This window comes from Hypoxylon fragiforme (assembly GCF_022984875.1).
Source record: "Hypoxylon fragiforme strain CBS 206.31 chromosome Unknown GGS25scaffold_1, whole genome shotgun sequence".
In the NCBI taxonomy this organism is placed as follows: domain Eukaryota; kingdom Fungi; phylum Ascomycota; class Sordariomycetes; order Xylariales; family Hypoxylaceae; genus Hypoxylon; species Hypoxylon fragiforme.
In genome coordinates, this window is record NW_026054756.1 from 4,715,851 (window position 1) to 4,738,574 (window position 22,724).

The 22,724-nt window shown below is 47.8% G+C and overlaps 11 protein-coding genes across 11 annotated transcripts; 7 read left to right on the forward strand and 4 right to left on the reverse strand.

Moving 5' to 3' along the window:
- Positions 1-357: 357 nt before the first annotated feature.
- GGS25DRAFT_512693 (carbonic anhydrase) lies at positions 358-1,023 on the forward strand (the record flags this gene model as incomplete). Its single annotated transcript, XM_049262805.1, has 1 exon — positions 358-1,023. One exon carries the CDS (start codon positions 358-360, stop codon positions 1,021-1,023), a length of 666 nt encoding a protein of 221 aa, XP_049122159.1.
- A 326-nt stretch (positions 1,024-1,349) lies between these two features.
- GGS25DRAFT_512694 (glycosyl transferase family 90-domain-containing protein) lies at positions 1,350-2,936 on the reverse strand (the record flags this gene model as incomplete). The annotated part of the gene is made up of 3 exons (XM_049262806.1): positions 1,350-1,682; positions 1,747-2,538; positions 2,634-2,936. 3 exons carry the CDS (start codon positions 2,934-2,936, stop codon positions 1,350-1,352), a joined length of 1,428 nt encoding a protein of 475 aa, XP_049122160.1.
- A 1,254-nt stretch (positions 2,937-4,190) lies between these two features.
- GGS25DRAFT_473360 (uncharacterized protein) lies at positions 4,191-6,036 on the forward strand. The gene is made up of 2 exons (XM_049259526.1): positions 4,191-4,521; positions 4,581-6,036. Exon 2 carries the CDS (start codon positions 4,931-4,933, stop codon positions 5,867-5,869), a length of 939 nt encoding a protein of 312 aa, XP_049122161.1. The 5' UTR covers positions 4,191-4,521; positions 4,581-4,930; the 3' UTR covers positions 5,870-6,036.
- A 186-nt stretch (positions 6,037-6,222) lies between these two features.
- Positions 6,223-8,247, forward strand: GGS25DRAFT_68446 (thiolase). Its single transcript, XM_049265956.1, has 3 exons — positions 6,223-6,713; positions 6,824-7,004; positions 7,074-8,247. Exons 1-3 carry the CDS (start codon positions 6,649-6,651, stop codon positions 8,073-8,075), a joined length of 1,248 nt encoding a protein of 415 aa, XP_049122162.1. The 5' UTR covers positions 6,223-6,648; the 3' UTR covers positions 8,076-8,247.
- A 1-nt stretch (position 8,248) lies between these two features.
- GGS25DRAFT_68449 (uncharacterized protein) lies at positions 8,249-9,920 on the reverse strand. The gene is made up of 2 exons (XM_049265957.1): positions 9,034-9,920; positions 8,249-8,944 (listed from the first exon to the last, which is right to left on the reverse strand). The coding sequence occupies exons 1-2, from the start codon at positions 9,582-9,584 to the stop codon at positions 8,545-8,547; spliced, it is 951 nt and encodes a 316-aa protein (XP_049122163.1). The 5' UTR covers positions 9,585-9,920; the 3' UTR covers positions 8,249-8,544.
- Positions 9,921-10,229: 309 nt separating this feature from the next.
- Positions 10,230-11,453, forward strand: GGS25DRAFT_517683 (V-snare-domain-containing protein; the record flags this gene model as incomplete). Its single annotated transcript, XM_049263420.1, has 2 exons — positions 10,230-10,238; positions 10,716-11,453. The coding sequence occupies 2 exons, from the start codon at positions 10,230-10,232 to the stop codon at positions 11,451-11,453; spliced, it is 747 nt and encodes a 248-aa protein (XP_049122164.1).
- A 241-nt stretch (positions 11,454-11,694) lies between these two features.
- On the reverse strand, positions 11,695-13,018 carry GGS25DRAFT_68498 (thiamine pyrophosphokinase). The gene is made up of 3 exons (XM_049265958.1): positions 12,794-13,018; positions 12,601-12,707; positions 11,695-12,512 (listed from the first exon to the last, which is right to left on the reverse strand). The coding sequence occupies exons 1-3, from the start codon at positions 12,924-12,926 to the stop codon at positions 11,937-11,939; spliced, it is 816 nt and encodes a 271-aa protein (XP_049122165.1). The 5' UTR covers positions 12,927-13,018; the 3' UTR covers positions 11,695-11,936.
- Positions 13,019-13,502: 484 nt separating this feature from the next.
- Positions 13,503-14,760, forward strand: GGS25DRAFT_68533 (uncharacterized protein). The gene is made up of 3 exons (XM_049265959.1): positions 13,503-13,909; positions 14,001-14,406; positions 14,467-14,760. Exons 1-3 carry the CDS (start codon positions 13,705-13,707, stop codon positions 14,735-14,737), a joined length of 882 nt encoding a protein of 293 aa, XP_049122166.1. The 5' UTR covers positions 13,503-13,704; the 3' UTR covers positions 14,738-14,760.
- Positions 14,761-15,502: 742 nt separating this feature from the next.
- Positions 15,503-17,077, forward strand: GGS25DRAFT_512697 (uncharacterized protein; the record flags this gene model as incomplete). The annotated part of the gene is made up of 1 exon (XM_049262807.1): positions 15,503-17,077. The coding sequence occupies one exon, from the start codon at positions 15,503-15,505 to the stop codon at positions 17,075-17,077; it is 1,575 nt and encodes a 524-aa protein (XP_049122167.1).
- A 195-nt stretch (positions 17,078-17,272) lies between these two features.
- On the reverse strand, positions 17,273-19,113 carry GGS25DRAFT_512698 (sugar transporter; the record flags this gene model as incomplete). Its single annotated transcript, XM_049262808.1, has 5 exons — positions 17,273-17,406; positions 17,495-17,982; positions 18,044-18,316; positions 18,382-18,622; positions 18,678-19,113. 5 exons carry the CDS (start codon positions 19,111-19,113, stop codon positions 17,273-17,275), a joined length of 1,572 nt encoding a protein of 523 aa, XP_049122168.1.
- Positions 19,114-19,626: 513 nt separating this feature from the next.
- GGS25DRAFT_473369 (glycoside hydrolase family 13 protein) lies at positions 19,627-22,151 on the forward strand. The gene has a single exon (XM_049259527.1). It carries the CDS (start codon positions 19,977-19,979, stop codon positions 21,846-21,848), a length of 1,872 nt encoding a protein of 623 aa, XP_049122169.1. The 5' UTR covers positions 19,627-19,976; the 3' UTR covers positions 21,849-22,151.
- The last annotated feature ends 573 nt before the right edge of the window (positions 22,152-22,724 follow it).

A 22,724-nucleotide genomic window follows, 5' to 3' on the forward strand; every position in this document is an offset into this window, starting at 1 on the left:
CTAGTGCCTGCCTACATGATTCTAAATACTAGTACATACTATCATCATCGATAGCAATCATAGCATCTCTTCACCCCCACTGCTGACGTCTTTTCCCCCTCCAAAAAATTAGACCGCCTTCCAAACTTCCCCAAGAATTCTTACTTTTAAGAAGAGTAATCTGTAACAACCCCAATGCTTCATAAAGCACGCCTTGGTCGCTGTCTTCTCCTCCCAACGAGACAAACCCTTTGCTCACGAAGTCCTCAGCCAATTCTCAATCTCAACTTCTCACGATACTCAAGCTCCAACTCGGACTCCAGCTCCAGTTCTAGCTCCGATCAAACCTCTTCCATCTACACTGAGGCTTGGCGTGCAATGTCACCCTCAGAGATCTCAACGTATCTGAAGCAAACGCACGACCGCGTCTTCGAGCACAATCGCGCCTGGGCTGAGGAGCAAAGGCAAAAGGATCCTGAGTTCTTCACCAAGCTCTCGGCGGGACAAACCCCAGAGTACCTTTGGATCGGATGTAGCGATTCGCGCATCCCCGCCGAGCAGATCACGGGTCTAAAGCCGGGCGAGGCATTCGTTCATCGAAACATTGCTAATCTAGTCGTCAACAATGACCTCAATGTCATGAGCGTTATCAACTATGCTGTCCGGCACCTGCAGGTCAAGCATATCGTCGTGTGCGGACATTACGGCTGCGGTGGTGTCAAGGCTGCCATGACACCCAAGGACCTTGGACTGCTCAACCCTTGGCTTAGGAACATCCGTGACGTTTATCGCCTGCACGAGAAAGAATTGGATGGGATTGAGGGCGAAGCAGCTCTGTACGATCGCCTGGTAGAGCTCAGCGTCGTCGAGCAGTGTCGCAACGTCATCAAGACAGCTGCCGTGCAGCAGTCCTATGCCAAGAACCAGTTTCCCGTAGTCCACGGATGGGTTTTTGGCTTCGAGGATGGTCTGCTCAAAGATCTCAAGGTGGATCATGAAAGCATGTTACATGGAATCCAGAAGATCTACAACCTTACGGAGTGATCCGACTCTCATGCGTGGGAGAGAAGAATAAGAGGAAAAAACTATGTGGGATGGTAGATGGCATCGTTGCATCGAGTGCAGAGTGCGACTCGCCTCCGGCTTTGCTCAGGTACACTTTGTCTTGTACGCTCTCCATGCACCACATCTCCGAAATTGTTGCGGTTATCCATTTTGGGCTGGGTTGTCGTATCCAACTGTATTGCTCGTTCATTGCTACTTGAAAGGGGGAGGGACGGTGACATCTCATGAATTTGAATGTGTCTCGTAGGTAGGCACAAAAAAAAAGTGCGTTTTCTTTTTGAGTCTTTTGAACACTGTGCGCCATTTTACTCGTTTTCGTTTTTGCCCTCATCAGGTTCCCAAAATCCATGCTCGAAGCTCTTCTTTTGCCGAAACGCAAAACGTTCCCAACTCATACCTCTCCTAACTTTAGTGCCGTCTTTCTTGATCTCGTACCGTCGTGGCTCGAAATCCATCACGGCACGCCAGTTGTTGATCATACGGCGCCAATAGCAAGCCTCGGCTGCCGGGGTTAGATAGCGGTCTCGGAATATATTCGCCGACTCTTGAGCGATCCGCCGCGCTCGGGCGGGGTCAAGAATGAGGCCATCCATCTGTGCCTTGAGGTCTGTCCAGTCACGGTTCACCTTGACATAGTTCTAGTGGTGCATTCCGTGGTTAGCTCTGACTAGAAAGAACAATAAAAAGGTTTAGACAGCTTACCTGATGAGGGCCACTGTCTTTCAAGAGAGGTTGATAGTGAAACACGTAGTTTAGTTTATGGATGATGGGAACGCTGTTGCAGTTGTGCAAATATCGAAGCCGTCCACTCCAAGAATTTCCTTCGGTGTGGGCGACGTATTTGAAACGGCAAAAGTCTAGCATATCCATGATATTGGAACGATTATGCCAGTCGATGGCCTCCACGTCGTTCCAGTCCTGGCCTTGAGCCGCTTCCACTAAGGCGGTTCGTAGCTCTCTGTTCACGGCCAAACTCCCTCGCCAGCAAAGCTTATCTTCCTTATCATCCCACCCACCGGTATAGTTCGCCTCTAGCTCAGCCACGTCCTCGCGGAACTGCACGTAAGATCCAACGCCATCGTCGGGATAGCTCCATCCATCGAAGTCGGGCATGACCCATAACCACGGGTTACTCTCTTCGCGCGCCCACGCCCACCTGATGCGCTCCGGGTTATTCTCGCCTCTAGCAGCCCTGTCTTCGATATCGATTATGAACTCAACGTCGGGAAGCGATCGGGGGTTCGGTATGGCGGTAATGGCGCGATACATGTTCGCGAGGGCGGCGAGGCCGCGGGAGCGATCCGGCTCTCCCCTCTTTTCGTCGATTACGTACAACTCGCCATTCGAGATCATGACATGGAACTCCCCATGCGGTAGGCCGGTATAATCCGCTTCTTGGTCTAGCTGAACATCGGTCTCTTGAATTCGTCGGCCCTGGCTTAGAAGGAAGTCGCGCGCGCGGTCGAGTTCTTGGTACAGGTCGGGGAATGCACTCTACGATTTAAAATGAGCATGGGGTGGTCTTTCTATCGGAATACGCTACATAGGCTAAATTGAATATCTGGGATTGGCGGATATGTAGTACTGACCTGACATTGGTCGTCGGAAAGGCCATAGTTGAGCCCGTCACTTTCCGCGTCGAACAGCCAATCATTCTCCGCAGGTTTCTCCGCAGGTTTCTCCGCAGGTTCTGAAGGTATCGTGGAAACTGGTGGTATACTCTCTGGTGGTATACTCTCTGGTGGTGTCCCTGGCGCTATCTCTGCCTCCCTCATAGGTGGCGGAACGGGAGTTTCGGATGGCCGGATCACGTCGTCGAAGAGCGAAAACACCGTTATGATCAAGAGGATGGCCAGAAGCAGCCAGCGAAGCCGACGCACGAGGAGCGCCATGGAGGACTCTCCAAGCTGGCTGCATGCGAACCAGGATTTGTTGACATACATTTTTGGAGAAGCGTTGAATAATACGAATAACGTAATTGGACCAAATGTGGTTTAGTGTACACATGCGTAGATCCAAGTGTAGATCTTGCCAAGGGGACGACCCGGAATAGGTGGGGAGCTGTTCGCACAGTAGATAGCTATGTAGATGGCTAAGCTTTGTAGATGGCTTTGTTAATTATCTCGAGTATTTGAGTTGGTTGTCTCAACTGCCTTTAAAGAATGATTCTCACAAGAATGTCTTCGAGGGTTTGGCGACAGCCAATGTGGGTTGTTTGCTCATTTAATAGATACCTCCTTACCCTGGGTATGTAGTACCTATCAGTCTCTAAACAGGAATAGTTTGCTGCCTACATCTATGTATCCATCGAATATGGACGTACATCAATATATATCTGTGATGATCCCATCCACCAGGTATCACCAAGATAAGAATTCCTGCATTACATTTACTGCATAGAGCCACGCCGTGCCGTAATCGAACCCGTTCCAGCGCCACGTATCCCCTAGACCCAATACCGAGTCATTTAGCGCCCTCCACTAGAACCTCACACAGGCCAAGCTCGCTACCTAGTACTAGCTTTTTACCATCGACTAGGTACCGGTTCAAATAATAGGCGCGTTTTTACGTGTGGCAGCAACGCATGATACTTAATTTTTTGGTCCCGTTTGTATTAATCCTTTAATGCTTAATAAGAAACCCGATGCAAAAAAGTTGACGATGTGTTGTTTGTTTTAACGTATTTATAGGTTGGCGATAGGGGAGCTAGGTCATACACAAGCTGTTGATTTACTTAAAATGTTAGGTAGTTCTTCACATGAAAGGTAACTGTTAATAAGAGTGGCATAAGTTAATCGTTTAACAAAAGCTTATATAAAATAGTTATAGAAAGGTGGCCAAGCTCTTGTAATTTATTCGACAGCAAGGCTTAAAATCTTGGGGGCGCTAAATGAACCGGTAGTTATTAGGTCTCTGGGGATAATGGTTATATGAAAGGGGCGCCTTGGTTTTGCGGCAAAGACTGAATTAACTAGAACCAGCTAAACAGGTTTATGCTATGCCTAGGCGAGTAAAGGATTGCTATACTTGATATCGGTATTTGAGATTCAGGCAAGGGATATGCCATTGTGCCTTATCATCGGAGATCTCTTTTTCTTTGTGTTTCTTCCGAAAGGGGAATTTTATCTAATAGGTGCCTACAGACAGGATGTGCTGATGCCTTGGCGTTTTATAGATACGAAGCTGTGACGCCGACAATGTAGTAATATTTAATATATTCCAGGGAGGGATTATAGACGTCTTTCTGTGTCTAGACGGGTCTATTACAAGCCTCCGTAGCATCAATATTGTCTTTCCGTCCACATGTAGTAGGATGTAAGCGTCGCACCTATCTAACTGAGTGGCGTTGCTGAATAGCGACGCTCTATTTAATAAGAGCCAAAGCTTAGCCGCCTCCCTGCCGGCTGCAACCCACAGCATTTCACCTCCCGCTACGGTAGCTTGCAGTGCTGCGTCGCTGACTTTTTTGTGGCATGGGTAGGTCGCACTGACATAGCGATCGCGAACTTTATTAATAGGCAGGCTGGCCATGATAGATACGACAGAGCGTGGAGAGTCGCCGCCGTTACGATGGCGTCCTTTTTTTCAGCTGGACGGTGTCTAAGTTATCTATGGGTGAGCTTATTCCCCTGAACTCTCCCGCATCTCTTACATGGTGCAATTCTTATCTCAAGATGGCGTTCCGTTAATATTAGCTTTCATTTTCGTCTTTTGTATATTACAATGAAGAGGTGCAATCTCAAGCTGTCATTGGAATAATTTTATATAATTTTTTTGGAAGAGATGATCGAACAGAGAACTGCATAAAGAAGAAGCTCGACCTTAATTAGCAGTGACTCTAATAATATTATACACCTATCGTATTCTCTCTCTGCGGTCTTCCACTATGCGAGTCCTGCTCATCTTGTTAGCCGGAGTCTCGCCGGCTGTTCTCGCGCAAACCCAATCACCGAAACGTGGCTTGGTCTTCATCCCTAACTCTGACCACCCCGAAGACAATCAGATATGGGCCCAGGCAGGATCTGATCTGACTTGGTATTATAATTATCAATGGGAGCCTTCGCCCGCGTTTGAAGACGTAACGCAAGAGCAGTTCGAGTTCGTCCCTATGCTATGGGGCGTCACTGATGGCACTGGGTTCCTTGATTCGATCCGAAACCGAATCAAATCCGGCCGCGCAATCACACACGTGCTGGGGTTCAACGAGCCCGATAGCCCGTATTCCGGTGGGAGCAATATTCAACCATCGGTGGCAGCAGATGTGTGGGTAAAGAACATTGCGCCTCTTGCAGAGGACGGGGTCCAGTTAGGACTTCCCGCCTGCACTGGGGGTTGGGGGGGAATCCCGTGGCTACAGCAGTTTCTTGGCAATTGCTCCGAGCTGATCAGCACCGAGGACGAGAAGAAGAACTGCACGTACGATTTTGTGAACATACATTGGTACGGCAATTTTGAGGGATTGGCGAGTCATATGGGGTCGTACGCTGCCGCTTTCCCCAATACACCCCAATGGATTACGGAGTACAACCTGGATCATCAGGATCTCCCAGCGACAGAATCTTTCTACAACATATCTGCTGAATATTTAGACCGCATGGACTCGGTTGGACGTTACAGCTTATATGGCTCTTTCCGGCCCCAAGACAGCAATGTCGGCCCCAACGCCGTTATGCTGAATGAAGATGGACATCTCACGAATATTGGGTCGTGGTACTTGGGCGTCAGCAAGACGGCTGTTACGAACCCACAGTCAGGAGGAAGAAGGCTTGCAGTACAAATGGGTATCTTCGTTTTCAACCTAATGCTGGGTATTCTTTTGTCATAATATAGGTCATCGTGGAAGGATTTCAGTCATTCTTTCACAGTTGAAAGTTGTAGGTCTACGTGGCTGAGGTTGGAAGATTGAATATATGTAGTTATATATGCATAGCTTGAAGTTGTAACTACTAAGTAATACATACACCGTACAATGAAGCTAGGGATTGTAGACTCCAGAGTTTCCAAAGTTACTAATCTAACTTGAAGTGCCCTAGGTACATGTGTATGAAGTGGGGCCGAGGTCCATTGAGGTTGAATCCATTCAATGATGTTGATAACTAACCTACATATGTACCTAGTTAACTTTGAACTCGTTCATAAAAGGCTATGTAGGTAGGGTAGGTCGATCTTCGGACCTACATAAAATGTACCTACATAGGTACCTAGGGTAGAATACATAGATCTGCCGATGCCGAAAGTAAGCCTCGGCAAATTGCAACAAAGCGTAAATATTAATCCCTGTATCCCCTTGTCTTGCCTGTCAAGCAAGCATCCCGCCCTCTCATAACCTCCGGAGTATTCAATACACAGGTACCCTCCCTTACTAAATAGATAGATAGATACATAGCATAGTTATCAGCATCCCTCCCGGAATCGCATTCAATCCTTTATCAACTCGCCTCTCCTAAGTTCTAACCTTTAGGACAATGCAACTTGGTAAAAGCTAGAGACGAGTCTTGTTTTGTTCTTGACCGTTTAAGATACCCAGAACCCTATTTTCAAACTTCGCCAGTGCTTAGTACGCCTTCCCATCCTTTCCCTCTTCAACCATCCTATCTTTCCAAAATGGCTTCAGACAGAGTCAACTCCATCCTCAAGCACCTGTCGCCGGGCTCTCCCTTGGCCGCTATGTGAGCAACCTCTCTCCCCTCTTTTCTTTCTCTTGAATGCTAGACTATATGTGTACCAAAAGTCCATTCCCTAGTAGCTAATGAACGTGACTGACATATTCCTGAAATAGTACGGCGAAGAATCCCGACGATGTAGTCATCACTGTCGCTATTCGAACGCCCCTCTGCAAAGGAAAGAAGGGTGGATTTAAGGATACATCCGTCGAGTACTTGATGTACGCTATCCTAAAGGCTACTCGCGAGCGTCTAGGCTTCTCTCCAGACCTCGTTGAAGATATCTGCATGGGCAATGTATGCACAACACCTAGAAACCCCGGTCCCTGTCTCTTTTAAGCAATTATCTAACTTATTCTCCTGTAGGTCTCAGATGCCAAAGCAGCCTACAAGACACGCGCTGCGGCGCTTGCCGCGGGTTTCCCTAACACGACCGGCGCCTCATCCGTCAATCGATTCTGCTCCTCGGGTTTAAAGGCTACGGCGGATATTGCCCACCAGATCGTCACGGGCTCGATCGAGATTGGTATTGCTGCTGGAACCGAGTCCATGTCTATCGGAGGCGACAACCTCGAGCAACCTTTTGACGAGGAAGTTACCAAGCATAGCCAGGAAGCCATTGACTGCATGATGGCCATGGGATGGACGAGTGAGAACGTAGCCAAGGATTTCGGAATATCGCGTGAGGCCGTTGACGAGTTTGCCGCTGAGAGCTTCCGACGCGCCGAAGTGACTCAGAAGGCTGGCTTTTTCGCAGACGAGATTGCCCCCATCACCACCAAGATAAAGGGACCTGACGGTGTGTTAAAAACCGTCACATTGTCACAGGATGAGGGTATTCGACCAGGAACCACCGCTACTGGTTTAGGGAAGATTCGCTCGGCGTTCCCACAATGGGGTCCCATCACGACTGGAGGAAATGCCAGTCAGGTTAGTGATGGTGCTGCAGCAGTCGTCCTTATGAAGCGATCCAAGGCGATTGAGTTGGGTGTGCCGATCATGGCTAAGTACGTTGGCTCTACAATTGCCGGACTTGCTCCTAGGATCATGGGTATCGGCCCCACGGTGGCGATCCCCAAGCTACTTAAGCAGTTCAACATCGGTATCAATGACTGTGACGTTGTTGAGATCAACGAGGCATTTGGTACTATGGCCGTTTACAGTAGAGATTTCTTGAAGCTAGACTGGACCAAGCTGAACCCACGGGGTGGTGCTATTGCCCTTGGCCATCCCCTAGGCGCAACAGGAACCAGACAAATTGTCACGGGCTTGAGCGAGCTCAGGAGGACAAAGAAGAAGATCCTGTTGACGAGTATGTGCATTGGAACCGGAATGGGCATGGCGGGTTTGTTCGTAAACGAGCAATAATTTAATTAGTCACAGGAGGATGGGAAAATTGTGTAATTAGGCGATCTGTTCTTGCTCATCGAATTATTGTATATGCGATCCAAATATCATCCAGTGTTGTTCATCTTAACTAGAATTGTCTTTTTCCCACTGAGCTCTTATCCATACGAACCCAAGTCATCATGTAGTGTTACTATAAGGTGCACAAACTATACTGGGTGATAGTGACGGAGTAATCCAAAATGTTAGATCATGAAGTACTGTCAAATAAATAGGTGTCTAGGCACGCAGCAATAGCTGTCAAGATACACAACATATACATAGGTAAGCAGCCATTGAAGCGGGCCACATTGAGGACATTATATGCACGTATTGTCTACCCGCATAAGTAGGGACATTGCAAAACATTACTATAACCACCAACGCTCGACTCGATAGTCATTCACAGTTCAACAAATTGCCACATCTTCTCATCCACTGGTCATCTACTTCATATAAGCACAGCAAAAGCCCAGTTGACATCGGCCTCATGAGATTTCGTGAGGTTGCCCTTGAGGTAGCACGTGTGCTGGGCGCCAACGTCCCCTTCAATATAACCCCACCCACAACCCGTACACTCGGCTGTTCCAGCACAGTTCTTTATGCAATCCAGCATAGTCTCCGTGGACACCTGGCGTAGGTCCTCTGCGCCCTGGCCACTATAGTCTACGCCGCACACACGTAGAAATTGCTTGCTGGACCCGGGAACTTGGTAAGTGGTGCCGTTGGCCGCGGGACAGTCAATTTTACCGGCCGAGCTGCCTGTTGAAGTTGAAGTCGGCGAGCTCGCCGTTGCAGTTGCAGTGCCAGTAGCCGAGGAGCTAGGACCCAAAGACGTGCTGGTAGGCGAACTAAAATCCAGAATGTTAGCCAATAAATACATTAAGTAGAAATTTTCGGTTTCAATCTTGCCAAGAAATTTAAGGGATGGGAAACAAACCTCGATGACACAGAGTCTGCTGAAGCAGCGACGTCACCAGAATTTCCTGACGCCCGCCTACCAACACCGATCCCAACGCCGACACCGATAGCGACAAGCAACAAGAGCGCTACTAGTGCCACTAACCACCAGAATCGAGATCTCCTAAGGCCCAGTATGCCCCTATCGACAGGCGGCGATTGCCTGCCGAGCGGAGGTGGAAGCAAACTGCTTCTAGGGGGAGGGCCAACATCGGAGGATCGTGGTGTCCCAGTGGGCGTTTCATCGCCTAGCCAGGTGGACGGCAGGCGTTCATGCTTTTCAGAGCCGCCTTGGGGCCCAAAGTAAGCTCGAGAAGCATTCTTCAGCTCGTTGAAGTCGCGATTGGCGAAAAAGTCAAAGCCACGGAACTCGAATACCGAGGATGCCCTTTTGACTGCGGTAGGGGATGTCACAGTCGTGACCACGCCCGAATGTGGTATTGCTACTGGTGCTCCTGTTTTCTCTTGAATTACAGATTTTTCCTTTGACCAGCCCGAGGTCATGGTGCCGGACTCATCAGATTGCGCCATGTGATTCGTTGATCGTGGGATCCAATCATAGCCGAGAGGCGAGCATTATATTGATTATTATTAGGTAGTATGTATATTCGAATATAAAAATAAAAAGAATGGACCGAATTGAAAGCAATTCGGAGCAATTGGAAGGATCGGACGGCGGCAAAGAGGCACGCCTGTTGTTGATGGCAGAGGAAGAAGGATCCGGGGAAAGCAGGTGGGATTCTTACTATTCACATATGTACTACATAGCTAACATAGTACCCGGGTAATTAATTAAAGAGACACTGAGCTCAACTTACCTGCCTGTAGTAGCGTATGTACATAGGTGCAATGTCACCTTCAGGGTTATTGACCTCAAGTTATTGTGATTACTGTTACCATATTCGCTATAGCTTCACTTGTTTCCGAGGAGGTTGACCAATACCATGTAAGAGTTTAAGCACGGCCCCCTTTATAGCAAAGCTCTACTATGTACGTTCGTAGTGGAAAGATCCTAACTAGTAGCTTTGCACTTACAGGGGAGTGACCCGCTTATGTAAGTAGGTACATGTGACTACCATACTAACCTTAGGTACATGTAGTTATGTAGTATGTACTTTTAACCCTAAGCAGGTACAAAATATTGCTGCAGGAGAGATCTTGCTATGACATTCTGCCATGTGCCATGTGAGAAATGGTTACGGGGATACATGGTACATATCATCACTGACACCACAGTGTCACCACTGCAATCTGCAGCTACGTGTTATGTACATATTTGGTGAAATCTAAATTCTTGACTTCTTCTATTACATCGAAAATGAGAGGACGATACTACTTTTGTAGTAACCTTTGAACCATAGTATAATAATATTCGGTTAACAAGTTAAATGCTAAATAAACCCAATCAAACTTGTCGCAATTCATATCTATCGTTATCTGCCGTTGCAAAGCTCTAATCCTATATTCCTACCTACGTCGTCCAAGTTTTTTTTTTTTTTTTACCTTCCACGCATCTTAATCCACCACATCCAACTCGAATAACCAAAGCGACCAAATACCTATGTTAGGCACCTAGGGTTCCATTGCTACCCTCTACGAAAATGGTAAGATAACATACCTGCCAGTTCTTGTCAGAAATCCCCTTACGCTGACAATCACTAGAATACCCAATTCAACTCCGCTCTCAAACAATCCACTTCCATAAAACGAGACCTGACCAACCTCACATCGTCTCCGGATACCTCACTTCCTACACCATCTGCGCTAGGCTCCTTCTCTGCTTCTCTTACCGCTTTCTCCCGGACGCTTGACGAATACAATGCGCTGGCAAAACAGGAATTAAATCCGGCCAAGCAAGAAAAGGCCTACGAGCGCATTAAGAATTTCCGGTCGGAGCTATCCTCATTCCGGTCGCAACTGGACGAGTTAAAATCGCGGCGTGAGGATGCCCTGAATGCACAAAACCGGTCGGAGCTGTTAGGCCGACGGCCTTTCACTGCCGCCACCCCAGAGAACCCTTATGCGAATTCGACGCCGCCGCCGTCCTCACCACCCTCCGCCCCGAATCGTTACGGTAGCGGCGGGCAGCTGAGCATGGGCAGCAACGACTACACGCGCGAGACGCACGCCCTGCGCGAGCAGAACTTCTTCGCGAACACCAACAATGCTTTAGACGACTACATTGCGAGGGGGCAAGCCGTGCTCGGGGACCTGGGCACCCAGCGGGAAATGCTGAAAAATACCCAGAAGAGGCTATACAGCGTAGCGAATACGCTTGGCGTCAGCGGAGATACGATACGCATGATCGAAAGGAGGGCGAAGCAGGACAAGTGGATCTTCTGGGCTGGAGCTATAGTGTTTTTCGCCTTCTGCTGGCTGTGTATACATTACCTCCGATAGGATGGCCACTAAGTGCCTGACTATGCGCACAAGGGGAAGGGAACTCGTAACTATACCTACCTAGGGTAGAGCATAGTTCCCTACTACTCTGTATGTAGTAGTCGCCAGACTGCCTAGATGTCTTGGGACATACCACATATCACTTTTAGCGAGGAGTTTAGGCGTTACTCTAAAATACCTCACCTACCTAGGTATTCAGGTATTCACGTCGTTGATAATTTTACTATGTTGAGCTATTTTTGCCCACTTTATCCCATATAGCGCAAGTTTGCGTTGAACTAATGTCTACTTGAATAAATAAATCCTGGCTCTGCTTCAGTGAAGGGCCAATGCACTCCTTGCATGCCACAGTTGGCATAAAGGTAGTCTATTCCCGACGTTCTCGCGGCCTGCTCTATATCTAGTCTTCCTATGTATAAAATCAATCGCAGGAGAAAAAGATGCTGTCGCAAAAGATAACCGCAATCAGTCCACCTCCACTACTTACTTGAGCGCAATGGTGAAGAGCACATCTTTCGTAGTTTCGACCTCGACAATTTGTGTTTCCGGTAGGACATGGTTACTAGTACTCATCTGGCCTCCAAACTCGGTTGGCCAATTTTCGACATCCCACTCGAGACCTTTGGTTGTTATGATACTTGGCTCCTTGACAGGGATGATGCCGACGTATTTAGCAAATAGATCAGTTATCAAGGGAGCCCAATTTCCCGGAATGGCACTGGGCTCACGTACGTGGATAGAATGCTTTCCTGCCTTGAGAAGGAAAGTCAAGCTCTCGCCGGAAAGAAAAAACATCTTGCCCTCTGCGTAGGTGGGAGAGGTCTGGAACATGTATAGGTGGTGTAGTTGGCTTAGTCCTTGATCAACTCGTCCGCCTAGCCCGCCTTTGCAGATGATGGTCATGCCTGGGAACCTGCCGCGGACAAAACTGACAGCTTTGGTGAAATCGGTAGAATATTGGCTAGGGCTGTGAATGATGGCACATTTCTTCCAAAGGAAGAAGTTTTTGGCTTCATCGGACAGAGAGTCTAGATCGCCAATGATTGTATTCAGATTTGCCTAGATAGTTGTGAGTTAGCTAACCAGACCGGTAGGTAGATAGGCTGAGATACTCGGGTGTTCAATTTTCATTTTTTTTTGAACATACGTAATAGTCTTTATCGTAAACAACGGTCGAGGGACGCTCCCGGTTTGATTTTTGATTCAGTTCATATATGCGGTTGGCTCCTCCATCGGCAGCAACACGGGTCACCGCTGTGGGAAGAGTCAAGTTAGTATAGAACCAGGTTGGGCATGGGCACTCGGAATAGTGAGCTGAGCTTGAGGCTTCAACAAAGTACCTTGGGTCCAAAGACGTTTGAACAAATTTCCCTCATGAATTGGCTGGTTGAGAATGATCAAGGCAAACTCATGCCCTTGACAAGCTGAGAGCTGTCTAACTGGGTACCACTCAGTGTGTGTTATGTGTGACATGATGTCGAAGGGCACAACCCCCTAAAGGCACTCCGAGGTAATACAGGCACCTGTCTGGTCGATCTTAAGTCTTGAATTCGCAGTCGGAAATACGCTTATATTGTACACCGTTGTATAACATGATGAAAACGAAACAAACAACACCTGAACATCCAGAACATTCAATGTTAGGTAAAGAAAAGAGCTAACATGTATACAGTCTAGTAGGCACAGCCAGTGACATGAATGACATGAATAACTTTAATTCCTCCCTACTATGTATGATACAGATAACGTCACTTTTGTATTACATATGTGTAGGCACATGACAATGTTAGATCTTAAATATTAATGGAGAGGCGCAAAGTGCAGCAGAGACCTGACATAGGTACCTATCCTTACATGCATATTGCAATAGGTACTACTAGTAGTAAATATATAGTGATGTGGTTATGTATTTAAGCCGACATGCTGGTCATGTCCTTCAGTACAAGACCCGCATTACGTGCATACTGTTACGTGCATACCAAATTATCTGCTTATCGGCTTATCGGTCGTTCCGAGATCGATGCAATAATAGGGCAATTTGAAATATTTTGTTAATTCGTTCATGGATGCAGGTGTATTTTCATACCGAGTGGTACAAACTATTTAGAACTCCGTCCACTTTGCTTACAAACCATTCACTGCCGTCTACTATTTTCGCATTTGCAGTTGCAATTTCGACAGCTTCTCTATTTTCTTTTTCCTCGTTCTCGCATATTATTATACGTTACTCTTCCAATAATATAGACACAAAATGTATAGATCTGCCTTGCGATCCTCGCCTCGGGTCGCAAATGCTTTACGACAAACCACGCCCGTCGCCAGTGGTTGCCGATTTGCCTCGACTACTCCAGCAAGCAAGAAGCGAGGTTGGAAGAGCTGGACTGCAAGATGGGGTCTGGCCGCAGGTGCTCTATACTTGTATAGTACAAGTGCCGTCTTTGCAGAAGAGCCATCACGTATGCGACTCTCTCCTCTCATACCTCACCTGTAGACTGTTTATGTCTTGTAGGCGGACAATTCGGACTAACCAATCCTTTTCATAAACAGCTAAGACGATACCACCGCCTCCTCAATTCTCCGATAATGACCTCCCCACGGTAGAAGCTGTGGTCGCCCAGAAACGCCGAGAAGCAGAAGAGCGAGTGAAGAGAGCTTCGTTGGCCTCTGAACCCCCAACAGCTACGTCATCGTCCGAAACCTCCTCTTCAGCACCAGTCAAAGATGTCGATACTGTGGCTTCTCCCCTCATCCCAGAGGGAAGTCCCGAATCTCTGGAAGAGGAGGCCAATCAACAAGGTGCATTCAATCCCGAGACGGGCGAGATCAATTGGGACTGCCCTTGCTTAGGAGGAATGGCGCATGGCCCTTGCGGCGAAGAGTTCAAGGCTGCTTTCAGCTGCTTCGTCTATTCGAATGAGGAGCCGAAGGGCATGGACTGTATCGACAGGTTCCAGTATGTGCCATCCTCGAGCCAATACCCACCATGATGCGATATTATACTAACTTGAAATAGACACATGCAAGATTGCTTCAGGCTTCACCCTGAGGTATACGGAGATGAATTAGCCGACGACGAGGTTTCTGCGGAGGGCTCTCCAGATTCAGCTACTGATGGGGCAATTGCAGCCAGGGAGACTAGTCCTGAGAGTAGTGTTGCATCAAGACCAGAGCCTACTGCAATTCCTGCTGAATACCCCACGTCAGCTAATGCGGATGCTACAGAAGATGCAAAGGAGACTAAGAGCCAAAAGCAGAAGCAGAAGCAGAACCAATCCTCAACATAGTCTTGAACCTTTGGATTGAGGGGTTTCTTAGCATGCTGCAGTGCACTACAAGTTTATCTCATAAAGATGATAACTGACACTATGCAAATGTACAATAGAAAAACGCTTGCGACAAGTCGCAGCACACCAGCCTTGTATATGTGTATACGATATGAGACACGGCGGAATAGACGATAAGAGCACCTCTTCGAGATACCCTGTACGTTTCATTATTTTAATAGAGATTCTTGGTTCCGGTCACTAACCTCATTGCCTCATTGTACCCCTGATTTATTACGTCGTTTGGTGAGACTCCGGGCCGAAGAGTTATAGTAGACCTATATTCCTGTATTCCAATCACAATTCCACTGTATCACGAGCTTGTGATTATGGCCTGAGAAAATTTCCCCATCCAACCAAGCAATAAAATGCAGGGGTTAACAATAGCAGAAAAGGTCTTTTGCTGTTCTACCCCACAACTGACCATTCCCTTATAGTATATAACGTATAACGTCCTCAGCAAATGTGGATGTCTTATAAGCTAAACCCCAATTCTTCCCCTGCTTCCCCTGTCTGCTACTACATACCTAGGTAGTAGGGAGTAGATAATCTGGGGTTAAGGGTCTATCACTCTGAAACCTCCCCAGTCTACCACCACAGTCTACCAGATCATATATTTAGGTGTTAGGTGCTTGGATATGTCTTAACTTGACATATCCTAGGTCAGCCATGACAACACGAGATGAACTAGAGCAGAATCACCAAGTTCACCAAGTCACCTCTTCCATGTCTGCTACATTCCAAGTTCCAGGAAGTGCGGCACCAGAAAGCGGCACAGGCACAACCACAGATACTTCAGCCGCACCACGAGCAAAACGAGCACAGGTTGCTCGAGCTTGCCAGCGATGCAGGAGGCTTCAGAAGGCTTGTTCGGACTCACGGCCATGTCAGCGATGTACCAAAGCTGGACTTGCCGACGAATGCGGCGGCTTTTCCTTTCGGTCCAAGGCTCCTTCACCTCAGACCTTACTTCCTCAGATAGCCAAGTTCGCTGAAGCTCCATTGAGTCATGGCGGAAACGCGAATTTAATGGATACTACGGCTGTCCCGTCCCCGCCATCTTCCAACCCAGACTTACCGAAGAGCCCTCAAGCCTTTGTTAGCTTTGCCAGGGAATCCTTCCAGAGAAAGATCAATTTGCTACCTCACCAGGTCGTCGACTATTGTTCCAATCGTTTCTTCGAACGTCTGGCCCCCACAATACCAATCCTGACGCCTATATACATCGACAATCTTCGGGCTCGGGCTGCCTCCGAAACTGGCATCGAAGCATACTGCGTTTTACTTGGGGTATGCGCCATGGTGATGCTCCAGATCGAGGACCCCGGAGGAAATTCTTTTGGGCAATTGGTTGTCGCTGAGAATAATGCCATGTATGGCTGGTCACTCCTGGAGGAGGCCTTAGCCGCTCACCGTCAGTTGACACGCCGATCAGTTCCATCTCTGGATTCGGTCCTTCTTGTCTTCTTCATATATGCATGCCATGCATGTCTATTTCATCACGCACAAGCTTTCTTCTTCCTTCGAGAGGCAGCGACATTGTTCGTACTGATCCAACCCGAAACATTGGATAGTCTCTCGAGATCGTTGGCTGAGCGACTATTCTGGGTTCTGATGGTCTCCGAAAGATCTCACGCAATTCGCTATCGACGTCCAATTACGCTCCAAGTGACGACAAATGGGTTCGGGTTAGCATCTTTCAACGATATTGGCCCGTCGCTAGCTGGGTTCCGTTGTCTTGCCGCCCTGTTTCGAGGATTTAATGCTACCTTCATAACACTACTAAATCAAGAAACAGCCTCTCGGGCAGTCCCCATTGATTCGCTGGATGAGGCTGAGATTGCTATTAATACGGCCCTAAACCACTCTGGCCCAGATGACCTTGTACCAACACAGAAAGCTAACCTTAGGGTCACGCAACTTTGGCTACGCATCATTCTGTGGCAGTTGCGTCTACGTCTAGGCCACCTCTCAGGACAGAGTACCCAAAGCAGCCGCACTTATCACTACCCTCTGGAGGTGGCGACTGATCTGACCCTCTCAACTCGTGGTTTGCCTATTCATAGTATTCAGGTGCATGGTGTGGGTATAACGGAAAAGCTCTTTGATATCGCTTGCGCAGTGGTGAATGTGCTTGCGCGTGTACCAGTTCAGGTGAACAAGACAGCGGCCGAGGAGGACCTAAAGTATCTGAGATGTCTCATTCTACAACTACCCGGAGGCACGGCAGTTTACGACGCTCTATTATTGAAGCATGTTCAGCAGACATTGCCAAGTTTAGCAATTAGACTAGAAGCGTGAAGAGCTCTGGTTTATGTCGTTCTGCCTAGGTACTCACATACTACGTACTATTACTACGTACTATGTAATTTGCGTCAATGTACACTGATACGTTAAGGAGGTTAACACTAAAAAGGATGGAATCAATGGGAATTAGGGCTTCATTTAATTCATTAATTATTATGAACTGCGCTTATATGTATAAAACTCCCGCTTTTAGGGTTTCTCAGTCGAGGTACTCGCCGTGTTATCATCCAACTGCTGTGAGAATGGGTCCATCTTAGTTTGAGCAAACTTGCGTGCGGAAACACGGTGCTCGAAAAGCATATCCAACTCGGCATATGTTCTACCTAGAAATGAGGCAGAATGAATTAGCTCTAGAACATTGACACAGGAGAAAAATTAATGAAAAAGGGGAGAAAAAAAAAGAAAACTTACCCTTAGGCTCAGGTAGTCGGAAGAACACCCAGGTAGTAGATAGCAGGCAGGATCCAGCCCAGAAATAGGCGGTCCTCGCGCCCCAGTTCCATGCTGTAGAGGAGAGTTGGTAGTTAGTCATAACGTTCACAAAAATATTGCTTGCATTGTAAGCTGCGCGTGCGAGCACGATGGTTTTCGCCTTTAGTCGTGTTGAGGACAACTCCGAGACCAGGGAGTAAGTTACAGGCCCAACAGTAAAGTCGTAAACGAACGTGAAAATGATCAGCATCGCCCCGATAGCCCATATGGAATTGTTGGCTTGTGAAAAGGATAGAGATCCGACCGTGATGAGAATGAGGAGCTGGCAACAGAAACCGCTGAAGTGGATGGTCCGCCGGCCAACACGAGACATTAGGAACCAGGAGCCCGCGGTACCAACTATGCCGAGTGCGTTTTGCGCCATGGAGAGGGAGAAGGAGTTGGACGGGTCCATTCCAGCCTGAGTTCTGTCACATGTTGTCAGTAACACTACTAAGATTCAAATCGCCATGGATGTCTAGATCTTACAAGAAGTAAGCAAAGTAGCCCATGAGGTTTTGACCACCGAGAGTCTGTACAAGCCAGACACCCACTACAATCTCGGTTCGCCTCAAGTCAACACCCTTGAAGCAGTCCAAATACGTAACTCCTTCCTTTATCTTCTTCTCAAGCTCATTAGTGTGCTCGATCATAGCAATTGTCTCGTCGACGTTGAAATTTGGATCGTTTCGCGATGTCAGTCTCAAAAGAGAGCTTTTGGCCGCTTCTCTGTTGCCGTGTCGGATGTACCACCATGGGGATCTATATGACCAGAATGTTAGTAGTGTATAAACAGTTGATTATTGGATTTCGATGTAAATACTCACTCGGGTGCGAAAACAAGCCCAACTAGGATGGGTATGGGCCAAACCCATTGAACTGCAAAGGGAATTCTATAGGCCCATTCGTCAGGCCGAGTATTAGAACCTTTGTTCACGGCAGCTGAAAAGAATTGACCGATAACCCAACACATGTTGATGAAGGTGGTCAGATACGGCCTGAGCACAACAGGAGCTACTTCGGATGCGTATGCAGGCGAAACGGACTGGAAAGCCCCCCAAGGAATACCTATCGTCGTTAACACGGAAAGATGTGACACTCTTATTCCATCGCTTCTACGTACCACATAGCACTTCGCCCACAACCAAAACCTGAATATTCGGCGCAAAGAACAAGACAAAAATGAACATGATCATCAGGATCAATGACCCTATGGTGGTGATCCTGTATCCGTACCGATCCGAGACCCAACCAGCGAGGAGGAGCCCGAGAATCTCACCGGCGCGTGCACCGTTGGATAACCCCGACTGCCAAGCAGCAGAGACAACATGCTTGCCAGCCGATTCGCTGTAAGTGCCGAATTTTTTGTTGAACTCCTTGGATGCGTAGAGGTTGCCTAGCAGTGATAGATCGTAGCCTTCCATGATGAGCGTCGACGAGAGTAGCGCTGACCAAAAGATAGCCTTGGGATATAGCTTAACAGCCCTAAGTAGTGTCATCTCCTGCTCAGCATCGGCGGCGTGTTTAGCCTCGGAGGCGAGCGTCCCATCGTGTGCCATATCCACATGGTGGACTGTCTCGCGAGCCTCTTTGGCGCTCTGCACACCATCTTTTTCATTCGCCATGTCGAACTAAATTTTTTTTTTCTAAAAACAACCATGAAAGCTTGAGGATGAACACCTAGTACGTTAGGGATTCTCTCGACTAGACAGAGAAAATCTCTAGACGAGAAAGGGTGAAATTGTTCTGTGAACGATGCCTAGGTAACGACCACTTATTATTGCAGCTCCCGAGCAAAATTGGCATCTGATTCAATCTGGTCCATTAACCGATAATAGACAAGGGGCTGTCAAGTGGATCTTTGGGGATGGCCTAGTTCGGTGTGGAGAGAACAGGCGATGTTCTAGCTTTGCGGAGAGCAATCAGGGGAAGTTGGGGAATCGACTGACTAAAAGCAACTGTTTAACCCTCCATTCAAGGTGAGGGTGGTTCGTCGGAGATATCGTGGTCTAATTGGGCAGATGGTAGCAAGAACAGGGAACCAAGTCGGAGTTCAGCGGAGACAACAGGTTTTGTTCCGAGTCGGCGTGCAATCCTAGGCCATCTTGGCAAGCTGCCATCACAAGATCATTGCTCATTGCTCTTCTGGGATCAATCGTGATGCTTGGCGACTATGCTCAACAAAAAACCCCATCTTGGAAGGACTTGAACCGACAATATGGATGCGTATTCGGTCAAGCCACTCAGCAAGGTCTCATCGTGGATGGTCCTATGGCTGAAATAACGAGAGTACTTTAGTTTGGACAATGAACAAATTACTTTGGTTCTGTTCCGTCCTTGTCCTCTCATGTCCCTATTTCAGATACTGTTCTTGCATTCACTCTATTCAAAAGGGCAGTGATAACACAGATATTCGAGCATCATGAATAACCTACACCATGAGAACGGACAGTTCGGCAAGGAGCCCTGGTGGAAAGATGCTACGTTCTACCAAGTCTATCCGGCAAGCTTTAAAGACTCCAATGGAGATGGCTGGGGAGATATCCCAGGTCTGATATCCAAAATCGACTACCTTCATGAACTCGGCGTTGATGTAGTCTGGCTCTCGCCGGTGTTCGAGAGCCCACAGGCAGATATGGGATATGACGTCTCGAATTATCAAGAGATATATGCGCCATACGGCACCGTCAATGACGTGGACGCACTTGTGGAAGCATGCCACAACCGGGGGATGAAGTTGATTCTCGATTTAGTAGTGAACCATACCTCGATTGAGCATGGGTGGTTCAAAGAGTCGCGTTCATCAAAAGACAATCCAAAGCGGGATTGGTATATCTGGAAGCCGGCACGGTACGACGCTCAAGGGCAACGAATTCCGCCAACAAATTGGAGAGGATATTTCGCCGGCCCTACTTGGACTTGGGACGAACATACCCAGGAATACTACTTACATCTTTATGCGCCAGAACAACCAGACCTCAATTGGGAGTCAGAGGCATGCCGTGAAGCCATCTACGACAATACCATGCGATTTTGGCTAGAACGTGGGGTGGATGGGTTCAGGATTGACACCGTCAACAAATACAGCAAGCGCACCGAGTATGTAGACGCACCAATCACAGACCCGAATTCGGCGCATCAACCAGCACCGGAAATGTGGTGCAATGGACCCCGGATACACGAGTTCATTCATGAGATGCGGAATAAGGCGCTCGCGCCATATGGTGCCGTGTCTGTTGGTGAACTCTCCAACACACCACATCCCAGCCAGGTTTTGCCGTACGTGTCGGCCGCAGCACAGGAACTTGACATGGTATTCGAGTTCTCCATGATCCGTCTCGGGACGGGTGGTATGTTTGGGCCCAAGTACGCATATGTGCCGTATACATTACAGACGATGAAGGCAATAGTCGCGAAATGGCAAACCTTCATCGAAGGCACGGACGGGTGGACCACAGTTTTCTGCGAGAACCACGACAATGGCCGAGCTGTTAGCCGATTTGGAGACGACTCAACGCCGGAGCTGTGGCGGGCCAGCGCGAAGACACTCGCACTTTGGCAAATCACTATGACCGGGAGTCTATTCCTATACCAGGGCCAAGAAATTGGTATGAAAAATATGCCAGCCACGTGGGGTATCGATGAATACAAGGATGTCGAGAGCATCAGTTTCTATAACGAAGCCGCGGCATCGGGAGAACCAAAGAAGATAGCCCAGACGATGGAGGGGCTACGCATACTTGCTCGCGATCATTCACGTATCCCATTCCAGTGGGACGACTCTCCTAATGCTGGGTTCACAGATGAGGGGGTGAAGACGTGGATGCGTGTCCATGATGCTTATAAAGATATCAACGCGACGAAACAGGTCAAGGATCCAAATTCCATATTAAGCTTCTATAAGAGAGCGCTGCGACTACGTAAGACGTACAAAGATCTGTTCGTATTTGGTAGCTTTCGGCTGTTAGAAGCTGAAGATGAAGCTATATTCGCATATGTAAAGGAGGTCCCTCGGGAAGTCCTAGATTCACAGCTACAAACCAACGGGAACATTTATCAGAAGCGCCCACCGAAGAAGAGGATGGCAGTAGTGATACTGAACTTCTCCAGTAGCAAGCGGGATTGCTTAGACGTCAGAAGTGTACTTGGTTGCGGTGGTGAGGATGAGGCAAAACTTCTGGTCGGCACGCGGTACAACGAGATCCATGGAAATGTAGAAGGGTCCATACTGCGGAACGGTGCCGTGGCGCCATCCTTGGAGCCTTGGGAAGGGCGTGTATACGTCAACTTTTGACATGATGTTAGATAATCTTATAGAAGTACTTACACAAGTCGAATGATATCTGCACAAGAGGTGCTACCATTTGATGGACTCAGCCCAGTCCAAAATCAAGGATCAATCATTAAAAACATGGATTGTAAAAGAGAGGAAAAGAGCGGAGCTCCTGATCTCTCAGCTAGCTATATATACATGGATAGAGAAAGTTCAGCTCAGCCGTAGCAGCTATGGAGATGTGCCTACAAAGTACTACCTATACCTATTGTTACGTCAATGGATAGCCACGGGAGTGGCTATCCAGGCCTTAACATCACCCCGTCTTAGGATGGAAAAGATAACGTCCACGTTATCTAAATCTGTCACGGGACGAAACCCATGTTTGTTAGGACATGGATGAACGTGGCCATGGACATAGCTATTGCCATATAAGCACATCTTTATAACTGTTACCGCAGCTTATTAAACCTTATCCATGTATATATAACTAGCTTAACAGGTTAAGAGCTTTATTCTCTTCCTCTTTTTTTTATATATTTTATTAACGAGTGATCGATTCTCGTTATATCCTTATAAAGATAAAGTAAAAAAACGTATTAGGCCCGTTACACGTTTGTTTCCTTTTCCTCCTTGTGCTTTGACCAGCAATATTTAAGAACCATGATAATATCTAACGTAGCCCTAACCATGTCTCAGCCCCTAGGGTTAGGGTTAGGGTTAGGGTTAGGGTTAGGGTTAGGGTTAGGGTTAGGGTTAGGGTTAGGGTTAGGGTTAGGGTTAGGGTTAGGGTTAGGGTTAGGGTTAGGGTTAGGGTTAGGGTTAGGGTTAGGGTTAGGGTTAGGGTTAGGGTTAGGGTTAGGGTTAGGGTTAGGGTTAGGGTTAGGGTTAGGGTTA

Coding starts and splice junctions, on each gene's coding strand:
- GGS25DRAFT_68498 (XM_049265958.1), bottom strand. CDS start 12,926: ATGTCACACATAACACACACTGAGTGGTACCCAGTTAGACAGCTCTCA. Junction 12,708..12,793: donor CAAACGTCTTTGGACCCAAG/GTACTTTGTTGA, acceptor CTCTTCCCACAG/CGGTGACCCGTGTTGCTGCC. Junction 12,513..12,600: donor TTTACGATAAAGACTATTAC/GTATGTTCAAAA, acceptor ACAACTATCTAG/GCAAATCTGAATACAATCAT.
- GGS25DRAFT_473369 (XM_049259527.1), top strand. CDS start 19,977: ATGAATAACCTACACCATGAGAACGGACAGTTCGGCAAGGAGCCCTGG.
- GGS25DRAFT_68449 (XM_049265957.1), bottom strand. CDS start 9,584: ATGGCGCAATCTGATGAGTCCGGCACCATGACCTCGGGCTGGTCAAAG. Junction 8,945..9,033: donor GCAGACTCTGTGTCATCGAG/GTTTGTTTCCCA, acceptor TCTGGATTTTAG/TTCGCCTACCAGCACGTCTT.
- GGS25DRAFT_473360 (XM_049259526.1), top strand. CDS start 4,931: ATGCGAGTCCTGCTCATCTTGTTAGCCGGAGTCTCGCCGGCTGTTCTC.
- GGS25DRAFT_68446 (XM_049265956.1), top strand. CDS start 6,649: ATGGCTTCAGACAGAGTCAACTCCATCCTCAAGCACCTGTCGCCGGGC. Junction 6,714..6,823: donor GGCTCTCCCTTGGCCGCTAT/GTGAGCAACCTC, acceptor TTCCTGAAATAG/TACGGCGAAGAATCCCGACG. Junction 7,005..7,073: donor AAGATATCTGCATGGGCAAT/GTATGCACAACA, acceptor ATTCTCCTGTAG/GTCTCAGATGCCAAAGCAGC.
- GGS25DRAFT_68533 (XM_049265959.1), top strand. CDS start 13,705: ATGTATAGATCTGCCTTGCGATCCTCGCCTCGGGTCGCAAATGCTTTA. Junction 13,910..14,000: donor CTTTGCAGAAGAGCCATCAC/GTATGCGACTCT, acceptor TTTCATAAACAG/CTAAGACGATACCACCGCCT. Junction 14,407..14,466: donor GACTGTATCGACAGGTTCCA/GTATGTGCCATC, acceptor AACTTGAAATAG/ACACATGCAAGATTGCTTCA.